The sequence below is a fragment of the Petromyzon marinus genome, unplaced genomic scaffold, assembly GCF_048934315.1.
Source record: "Petromyzon marinus isolate PM22_M1 ecotype Great Lakes invasive population unplaced genomic scaffold, UKy_Petmar_22M1.pri1.0 PM_G_Scaffold_3, whole genome shotgun sequence".
Taxonomy (NCBI): domain Eukaryota; kingdom Metazoa; phylum Chordata; class Hyperoartia; order Petromyzontiformes; family Petromyzontidae; genus Petromyzon; species Petromyzon marinus.
The window spans coordinates 5,447,085-5,458,176 of record NW_027422872.1 but is presented as its reverse complement, the minus strand read 5'-3'; the positions used below and the strand labels follow the sequence as shown (position 1 = coordinate 5,458,176).

Here is an 11,092-nt window from a genome sequence, read left to right as displayed (position 1 = left end):
TGTGGAAAGGCATTTTCAGATTCATCTCATCTTCAAAGACACCAGAGAACACACACGGGAGAGAAACCCTTCAAGTGCAGTGTGTGTGGGAAGACATTTTCAGATTCATCTACTCTTAAAACACCAGAGAACACACATGGGAGAGAAACCCTTCAAGTGCAGTTTGTGTGGAAAGGCATTTTCAGATATATCTCATCTTTAAAGACACCAGAGAACACACACGGGAGAGAAACCCTTCAAGTGCAGTGTGTGTGGGAAGACATTTTCAGATTCATCTACTCTTAAAACACACCAGAGAACACACACGGGAGAGAAACCCTTCAGGTGCAGTGTGTGTGGGAAGACATTTTCATGGTCATCTGCTCTTAAAACACACCAGAGAACACACACGGGAGAGAAACCCTTCAAGTGCAGTGTGTGTGTGAAGACATTTTCAGATTCATTTGCTCTTAAAACACACCAGAGAACACACACGGGAGAGAAACCCTTCAAGTGCAGTGTGTGTGTGAAGGCATTTTCATGGTCATCTGCTCTTAAAACACACCAGAGAACACACACGGGAGAGAAAACCTTCAGGTGCAGTGTGTGTGGGAAGACATTTTCAGATTCATCTACTCTTAAAAAACACCAGAGAACACACACGGGAGAGAAACCCTTGAAGTGCAGTGTTTGTGGGAAGACATTTTCACGGTCATCTGTTCTTAAAACACACCAGAGAACACACGGGAGAGAAACCCTTGTGCAGTGTGTGTGGGAAGACATTTTTTGATTCATCTGCTTTTAAAAAACACCAGAGAACACACACAGGAGAGAAACCCTTCAGGTGCAGTGTGTGGGAAGACATTTTCAGATTCATCTACTCTTAAAAAACACCAGAGAACACACAGGAGAGAAACCCTTCAAGTGCAGTGTTTGTGGGAAGACATTTTCACGGTCATCTGCTCTTAAAAAACACCAGAGAACACACGGGAGAGAAACCCTTCAAGTGCAGTGTGTGCGGGAAAGCATTTGCACATTAATCAAATCTTCAAGTACACCAGAGAACACAGACAGGAGAGAAACCCTTGAGGTACACTCTGTGTGGGATGATGTTTGCACAGTCATCACATCTTAAAGTACACCAGAGAACACACACAGGAGAGAAACCCTTCAGGTGCACTCTGCGGGAAGGCATTTGCACATTCATAAAATCTTCAAGTACACCAGAGAACACGGAAGCATCAGAAGATCTGCAAGGAGTGGAATCTGAAATCAGCTTGTGAAAGTCAAAGTGCCACAATAAGCCCATCCCTCAAGAAACAAGAACCGGACGAAAATCCCAGCTTGGACACTTTTAAAGGTTTCGAGGTGAAATATGAAGAGGTGATGGTGAAGAGGGAAGAAGTGATGGTGAAGAGGGAAGAAGTGAAGGTGAAATGTGAAGATGAAGATTCAACTCCAAAATGGGACCTTCACATCGATGGAGGCAACGTGAAGCAGGAGGAGAATTCTGACTGTGAGGCAGAGCGAGGCAACTCCCAGCAGTTTGTGGAAGTGGAGGTGTGGGTGGACTTCCTCCGAGACAATCCAAAGTCAAGTGGAGACCCGGTAGATGTGTAAGCCAGAGACGATGTCGCTACAATAGATGCACCTTTGTCACAGGCCTTTAATGACAATGTGAAGTTGAACACTTTGTGGGCCCGTGGGTTGGGTAGATCTCTAACCAGGAGCAAGAGCCAATAAGCTCCCAAGCATTCACTATGTTATAATAATTGCTTTTACACGGTGCTTGCTTAACCGCCTCAGCAACTCGGAGTTTTGTGTCGTACCTCGTCTGAAACACTCGAAGAGCATCCCCAAGTAGCAGCTGCCCCTGTGTGGCACAAGGTGGTGGCCCTGCACCGGCCTGCATGTGGACAAGAGCCTGTCAGTAGGGGGCGATGATTGATGTGTCATCTTAGTTGTGTAGTTTGTAGGTAATGTTTAGAATTTGCTACATTTTCACTCAGACGCCAGCATGCAATGGCCTACTCGTTTTGAATGACACAATAGTATGTTTTACATACACTGTGAAGCAGACTGTGCATTTTTTTAAAAGCTTCTTGTTGATACGATGTAACGTGATGCAGTATATTTCACTGCAGTAATCCAATTTTGTTAATATGCCTGTCAATAATTTAGAATGTATACTTGTCTGGTTTTGTGCATACTTGTAACATTTGATCTGTAAGGGTCAAACATTGAATAAGTGATGTTAGGACAAAGTGTGTCTGTTTGAAAGTAACCTGTACAGAGAACTCAGGTGAGACCCGTTGTTCTTGTGATACAGGTCAAAAGGTATTTTTTTGTTCCACGAAGCATCTGGAGCAACTCATTGTCTTTGAAATAGGTGGCACACTCGGATCATTCATCAGTTACAAGGCATCCACTTAAAAGTTACACGTATAGGAGGAGGTACATTCTCTACAACACGAATTGTAGTTTTGTCTTACGTGTTGACGTAGATTTTGTCTAACTGGGACTAGAAATGCTCCTTGCTGATTGACGTCTGGATGTTCATAACCATCGGTTGAAGCAAACCCCACTGCTGTTGTTGAGACGCTGTATACCAATAAGGGTCCAACACATTGACGGCCTTCAGGCCAGGAAAGTCACAACATTTGCACACGAAGGACGCATTCACGCAAGTACCCCATGCTCCGTTTTGAAGTTTTAAAATGAAACATCTTTGAATTGTGTTGTGTTTTGAATTAGATGATTTTATTTCCTCATTAAAAGCTTGTATCAATTTACATCTGGAAGACTTCATTGAAAAGGACATTTCGTGTGAATTTTCTCTCATCATTAAGTAGATGGCCTTGCCGGGGGTTTGGTTCAATGTGGACACAAACATGGTACATACACAGTGTATACACACAGTGTACACAGTGTACACACAGTGGCACACAGTGACACAGTGACACTGTGCACACGCAGTGTACACACTGTGTCACAGTGTACACACAGTGACACAGTGTAAACTGTATGTGTGTACACTGTGTGTGTGTGTACACTGTGTGTACACACACACACAGTTTACTCAGTGACACACAGTTTACTCAGTGACACACAGTGACACAGTGACACAACAACCGCCATTCGCCACTAAGTGGCGGTGACGTCACCACGACGCTTGTGCCAGGCACAGTGACACACACACACAGTGACACAGTGACACACACAGCGACACACAGTGACACAGTGTATACACATAGTGTACACACACTGTACACACACAGTGACACACAGTGTATACACAGTGTACACACACACATAGTGTACACACACACAGTGTACACACACAGTGACAGTGACACACAGTGTGCACACACAGTGACACACAGTGTACACACACAGTGTACACACAGTGACACAGTGACATACACACAGTGACACAGTGACATAACAACCGCCATTCGCCACTAAGTGGCGGTGACGTCACCACGACGCTTGTGCCAGGCACAGTGACACACACACAGTGACACAGTGATACACACAGCGACACACAGTGACCCACATTGTATACACACAGTGTACACACACACAGTGTACACACAGTGTATACACACGCAGTGTATACACAGTGATACAGTGTACACACACAGTGTACACACACAATGTATATACGTACACACAGTGTACATACACACACTGTACACACACAGTGTACACACACAGTGACACACACAGTGACACAGTGTACACACACAGTGTACACACACACAGTGTACACACACAGTGTACACATACACACAGTGTACACACACACAGTGTATGCACAATAATGTCCACGTTGTTGCTGAGCTCACGCACCCAAGGGAGGGAGCAATGGAAAATGAATCTAAATCAACTTAAACTCCAACTCTGTGACATCACCACTCTGCATTACCTCATCGGCGTGACACGCCAGGGGGAGGTGTACCTCGCTAGTGACGTCATGTCACCAAGGTGTTCACCCCAACCCCGTCCACCGCGCTCTTGAGCATAACGTCACCTCCGCCTGGGTCACTGCCGATATCGTTCCAGTGGCAATCCTTATTTGGGCAAAGATACGCCCAGTACTCTTTGGTTCTATTGGGTAAATTCTAGATTTAAAGCTTTCGTGACTGCTAGGATCCATACTCTTTGGTTCTATTGGGTAAAGTCACATAGGTGAAAATAAAATAAAAAAATAACAAAAAATCACGACGTTTCGGCCACAACACAAGCGGCCTTAATCAGGTGAAGGGACGAGACTGTCTGGAGGACAGCGCTGGAGTGGAAGAAGCCACGCTTAGATCACGACTTTTAAGCTGTGTGAGAAGAAAAAGACCAAGCGCCTTGACAAAGGAATTAGCATATAATTTAGCATTGAAATGGCTCATTGAAATAGCTAAGTTAAAGTATACACATCCGCAGAGGTACCCCTTGACAAAGGAATAAGCATAAAATTTAGCATTGAAATAGCTGAGTGATTAGCTTGTAACTGGTCACAGAAATAGCTATGTTAAAGTCAGAGCATATACATTCACCGAGGCACCTAGTACTCATCACGCCCAGTGACTGGCGGCTCATTAACATAATGTATCCCTTAAAGCCGTCAGCGCCCACGGCCCCATCCCTCCATTTATGGGCCGGCCTCATTAACATAATTTCTTCAGTTGGAGAGCAGCTCTTGGGAGGGAAGTGACGTCATACTACTTCCTGCTGTCGCGAGGTAACAGGAAGCTGCCGTGTGCGCGCTTGCACTGAAATCTGAGGTGAGAAATTCTCATCGTTGTGGTGGTGGTGGTCGTTGTGGTGGTGGTGGTTGTTGTTGTTGTTGTTTACCAAGGTAGAGCCTCTCTCTCTCAGGGATGTCAGTTGAGTAGCAGCGAGCATGGGAATCGATGTCCAGGTTGGAACTTTACAACGCGGGGCCTAGCCACGCGGGGCCTTGCCTCCTGCCCTCGCCTGATTGCGTTTACTTTAATTATCTCGCTTAAGTTTAATTTGTCTTCACCCGGCTCGCCACTTTGTAACTTTGTTTTATTGTAAATATTCACGCAGTTTTTATTTTCATTTTTTTTCACCAGGCCAAGCCCGCTTGAGCTGCTATACCGCTCTTGTTATCAGAAGCGTCTTGCCCACAACAACACAAGGTGAGGCTTTGTCAACGTGTGTGAATGTTTTGACTTAAAACTTTGGTGACTGCAGGAATTAATATTCTTGGTTCTTTCGGTAAAATCACGTAGATAGAAAATTTAATAAAAATAACATAATGAAAATAAATAAATAAATAAATTGCAAATAAAGCAAAAAAACTCATGCTTTGAACACAAGCAGTCTTTATTTAATGTAATTGTATTATCAGTTATTGTTATTTTCTATCTACGTAACTTTACCGAAAGAAACAAGAATACGTGTGTCAATGTCTATCGGTCAAAGACGCTCAGCGGAGAGACGCGCAAACTCCAAATATACAGCAGGCGTCAGGGTCGGGATCGAACCCACGACTTCCTGTATACCAGGTGAGGTAGTTAACATCTCACCACGAAGAGAGACACGCAAACTCCAGTTAGCCTCAGCTATGTTCGTTGATCCTCGATTAATTACTTGGTGGAGTGAGGAAGCATTCATGCCAAGCAGATGAAGGTGGCCAGGCGTGATTCTAGACACGCCACCGCCTGTTTACCCAGTGACAGTGTACAGTTTGTGTTTGCAGTAACGTCTATTAACTCTGTTGAACACGGAGGTTATAGCGTAACAATAAATTTCGATTTAAAGCTTTCGTGACTGCAATGATTCATCTTCTTTAGTTCTTTCGGTAAAGTCAAGTAGAATGAGAATAAAATAATAAATTGATAAAATAAAATAACACAATAATATTCTCACGACGTTTCGGCCACAACACAAGCGGCCTTCATCAGGTGAAGGGACGAGACTGTCTGGTAGGACAGCGCTGGAGTGAAAGAGCCACGTTCAGATCACGGCCTTTAAGCTGTGTGAGAGGAACAAAGCGCCTTGACAAAGGAATTAGCATATAATTTAGCATTGAAATGGCTGAATGATTAGCTTGTGACTGGTCACAGAAATAGTTATGTTAAAAGTTAAAGCATACACATCCGCAGAAGCACCCCTTGACAATGGAATTAGCATAGAATTTAGCATTGAAATAGCTGAGTGATTAGCTTGTAACTGCTCACAGAAATAGCTACGTTAAAGTCAGACCATACACATTCACCGAGGCACTTAGTACAAATCAAACAGGAGAATTTAGCATTGAAATAACTAGGCGAATTTAGCATTGAAATAACTGAGTGATTAGCTAGTGACTGGTCACAGAAATGACTATGTTGAAGTCAAGGCCTACACATCTGAGCTATTCACAGTACTATATAGTGAACCAATAAAAACTAAAATATAAATTACCTTAATGTTATCAATAAACTCTATATTCTCCAATCAGCTAAGCTACCAACAATAAGTCATTATATATCACAATGCTATATGGCGAAAAAATGGGTGGATTTTTACCCTCAACTTTAGCACCACGGATAGCTACGGGCCCCGTTCAGACGGACGAGTTCGTCCATGGTCGGAACAGAGGAGGGGGAGAGAGACAGCTGCGAGGCCCTAGTATACTCCATGTTGTAAAACCATACCATTAACCGTGGTGTGAGAGGTATTAAGAGGCAATGCTGGCGAAAGAGCTGCGGTCTGAAGGTCATCGTAAAAATACAATTAATTAAGAACAGAAATGATTTAAAACATCTTTCCAGTGGTTACTAAGCCAGAATCCATCTTCTCGGTTGAAATTGTCTCTGTGCTTGTATATGTGAATGGCCTCATGAACGAATCTCTCATGGTAGCCGGTTGGTTTGCAAAGAACCTCCGTCTTGGAGAAGTCAATGTCATGTGAGCCCACTGAATTATAAAAGTGATCTGCCACGGCAGAGGAGTTCGTCCTACCATGTTTCAAGTCTGCTTTATGTTCGCGGATGCGGTCCGAGATATGTCTTTTGGTTTCTCCAATGTAGCTACTACCACAGAGGCACTTTAGTTTGTAAACGCCCGGGTACTGTATGTCTGGAACAGCATTTTTTACAGATGGAACTAAATCACGGATTTTATGTACTGTGTTGAATCGGACCTGGATCTTGTGTTTATTCAGGATTTTGGAGATCTTTTTAGTGACCCCTGCCATGTAGGGTAAGGTGATGGTTTTGAGTGGCTCCACAAGAGGATCCTTCTTCATGACTGGAGTGATGGCTTTGCGGATTGTGTAGTCGGAGTAGCCATTAGCCCTGAGAGCCTGGTGTACGTGCTTGAGTTCACTGGTAATGTGTTCCTGGTCGGAAATGCATTGGGCTCTATGGTATAGAGTCTTGATGAGGGAGTTCTTCTGGGATGGATGGTGGTGGGAATCCGGTTTCAAGTAAGCATCTGTATGGGTAGCTTTCCTGTAGACAGAGTGGCTCATTGAACCATCATGTCTCCTTTTAATTAAGATATCCAAAAAGGGTAGTTTGCCATCTTTTTCGACCTCCATGGTAAATCTGATGGCTGGGTGTATGGAATTGATGTGGTCGCGGAATTGGTCTAGAGCAGGCTGGCCATGTGGCCAGATGACAAAGGTGTCATCAACGTACCTCTTCCATAAGGTCGGGCGTAGAGTGGCAGTCTGGATGGCGTCAGTTTCAAATTTTTCCATGAATACGTTGGCTACAACCGGAGATAGGGGGGAGCCCGAAAGAACCAAAGAAGATGAATCATTGCAGTCACGAAAGCTTTAAATCGAAATTTATACAGCAGGCGTCAGGGTCGGGATCGAACCCACGACTTCCTGTATACCTAGTGAGGTAGTTAGCATCTCACCACGGAGAGAGACACGCAAACTCCAGTTAGCCTCGGCTATGTTCGTTGATCCTCAATTAATTACTTGGTGGAGTGAGGAAGCATTCATGCCAAGCAGATGAAGGTGGCCAGGCGTGATTCTAGACACGCCACCGCCTGTTTACTCAGTGACAGTGTCAAGTTTGTGTTTGCAGTAAAGTCTATTAACTCTGTTGAACACGGAGGTTATAGCGTAACAATAGTTTACTTTTGTTTTCCTCTGGAACTCTTCATAAGAATGGAAACAGGAAGTTAACACAGCACGCACATGCAGCTGAAGTCGGAACTGATCATCCCAGCATTTAAGGACATCTGAGCCTGGATTCATACCTCTAAGTTGCGATTGAACATTAATTTATGAATTTCTGCATAACACAAATAGTATTGTTTTCAAAACCCTCTCCTATGTCAGCTGAATTTAGCTTTCATAAATATTACTTTTGCAGCCAGACAGCTGAAATTGTGTGCTCGGAGTTTTGGGTGAACATTCATTTTGAAGATACGAGGGCTTCCCGGCATGTTAATAATCATTTGCCCTCTCATTGTGTGCCATAACAGCCCGTGTGATGAATTTGGGACACTTTTCCACTATATCATGAATATATGAATAAGTATAGACGTGTAAGTCACGTGTTACTGTGTATATATGCTTTCCTCTGTGCATCGATACTGACGTGTAGATGGTGTGGATATTATTTTTTTCTGTCTGCAGCTGACGCTTCCTCTGACGCTTCCTCCGCAGAATTGGTCTGATGGAGCAAATGCTGTCAGCATAGCAGCTCGGTATGACAAGTCAACAATGCGACCAGCGTGCATACAGCACGGATCGGACTAGAAATTTGACACGGCACCAGAGAACTCACACAGGAGAGAAACCCTTCAAGTGCATGATGTGCGGGAAGGCGTTTGCACGTTCATCAAATCTGCAAAGACACCAGAGAACACACACGGGAGAGAAACCCTTCAAGTGCAGTGTGTGTAACAAGGCATTTGCTCGGTCATTTGCTCTTAAAATACACCAGAGAACACACACGGGAGAGAAACCCTTCAAGTGCACTGTGTGTGGGAAGGCATTTTCACGGTCATCTATTCTTAAAGAACACCAGAGAACACACACAGGAGAGAAACCCTTCAAGTGCAGTGTGTGTGGGAAGGCGTTTGCACGTTCATCTGCTCTTGTAACACACCAGAGAACACACACGGGAGTGAAACCCTTCAAGTGCACTGTGTGTGGAAAGGCATTTTCACAGTCCCCACATCTTCAAGTACACCAGAGAACACACACAGGAGAGAAACCCTTTAAGTGCACTGTGTCTGGGAAGGCATTTGCATGGCCATCAGTTCTTCAGACCCTCCAGAGAACACACACAGGAGAGAAACCCTTCAAGTGCACTGTGTGGGGGAAGGCATTTGCACATTCATCAAATCTGCAAAAACACCAGAGAACACACACGGGAGAGAAACCCTTCAAGTGCACTGTGGTTGGGAAGGCGTTTTCACATTCATCTTCTCTTGTAGAACACCAGAGAACACACACGGGAGAGAAACCCTTCAAGTGCAGTGTGTGTGGGAAGGCGTTTCCACGTTCATCTGCTCTTGTAATACACCAGAGAGCACACACGGGAGAGAAACCCTTCAAGTGCAGTGTGTGTGGGAAGGCGTTTCCACGTTCATCTGCTCTTGTAATACACCAGAGAACACACACGGGAGTGAAACCCTTCAGGTGCACGATGTGTGGGAAGGCGTTTGCACATTCATCTACTCTTGTAAAACACCAGAGAACACACACGGGAGAGAAACCCTTCAAGTGCAGTGTGTGTGGGAAGGCATTTTCACAGTCAACTGTTCTTAAAAAACACCAGAGAACACACACAGGAGAGAAACCATTCAAGTGCACTGTGTGTGGGAAGGCATTTTCACTGTCATCTGTTCTTAAAAAACACCAGAGAATACACACAGGAGAGAAACCCTTCAGGTGCATTTTGTGTGGGATGATATTTGCACAGTCATCATATCTTCAAGTACACGAGAGAACACACACGGGAGAGAAACCCTTCAAGTGCACTCTGTGCGGGAAGGCGTTTTCACAGTCACCACATCTTAAAGTACACCAGAGAACTCACACGGGAGAGAAACCCTTCAAGTGCAGTGTGTGTTGGAAGGCGTTTCCACGTTCATCTGCTCTTGTAATACACCAGAGAACACACACGGGAGAGAAACCCTTCAGGTGCAGTGTGTGTGGGAAGGCGTTTGCACATTCATCTGCTCTTGTAACACACCAGAGAACACACACAGGAGTGAAACCCTTCATGTGCACGATGTGTGGGAAGGCGTTTGCACATTCATCTACTCTTGTAGTACACCAGAGAACACACACGGGAGAGAAACCCTTCAAGTGCAGTGTGTGTGGGAAGGCATTTTCACAGTCAACTGTTCTTAAAAAACACCAGAGAACACACACAGGAGAGAAACCATTCCAGTGCACTGTGTGTGGGAAGGCATTTTCACTGTCATCTGTTCTTAAAAAACACCAGAGAATACACACAGGAGAGAAACCCTTCAGGTGCATTTTGTGTGGGATGATGTTTGCACAGTCATCAAATCTTCAAGTACACGAGAGAACACACACGGGAGAGAAACCCTTCAAGTGCACTCTGTGCGGGAAGGCGTTTTCACAGTCACCACATCTTAAAGTACACCAGAGAACTCACACGGGAGAGAAACTCTTCAGGTGCACTCTGCAGCAAGGTGTTTGCACATTCATAAAATCTTCAAGTACACCAGAGAACACAGAAGCATCAGAAGATCCACAAGGAGTGGAGTCTGAAATCAGCTTGTGAAAGTCAAAGTGCCACAATAAGCCCATCATGAAACAAGAACCGGAAGAAAATCCCAGCTTGGACACTTTTAAAGGTATCGAGGTGAAATATGAAGAGGTGATGGTGAAGAGGGAAGAAGTGATGGTGAATAGCGAAGAAGTGAAGGTGAAATGTGAAGATGAAGATTCAACTCTAAAATGGGACCTTCACGTCGTAAAACAGGAGGAGAATTCTGACTGAGGCAGAGCGAGGCAACTCCCAGCAATTCATGGAAGTGGAGGTGTGGGTGGACTTGCTCCTAGACAATACAAAGTCAAATGGAGACCCGATAGATGTGTAAGCTTGAGACGGGCGCTACAATAGATGCACCTTTGTCACAGGCCTTTAATGAAAAGAATGTG

The 11,092-nt window shown here is 44.5% G+C and overlaps 1 protein-coding gene across 1 annotated transcript; it reads left to right on the top strand.

Moving 5' to 3' along the window:
* The first annotated feature begins 4,709 nt into the window (after positions 1-4,709).
* LOC142915351 (uncharacterized) lies at positions 4,710-10,818 on the top strand. Its single transcript, XM_076061189.1, has 3 exons — positions 4,710-4,757; positions 5,073-5,138; positions 8,615-10,818. The coding sequence occupies exon 3, from the start codon at positions 8,658-8,660 to the stop codon at positions 10,710-10,712; it is 2,055 nt and encodes a 684-aa protein (XP_075917304.1). The 5' UTR covers positions 4,710-4,757; positions 5,073-5,138; positions 8,615-8,657; the 3' UTR covers positions 10,713-10,818.
* Positions 10,819-11,092: the final 274 nt, after the last annotated feature.

Coding starts and splice junctions, on each gene's coding strand:
- LOC142915351 (XM_076061189.1), top strand. CDS start 8,658: ATGACAAGTCAACAATGCGACCAGCGTGCATACAGCACGGATCGGACT.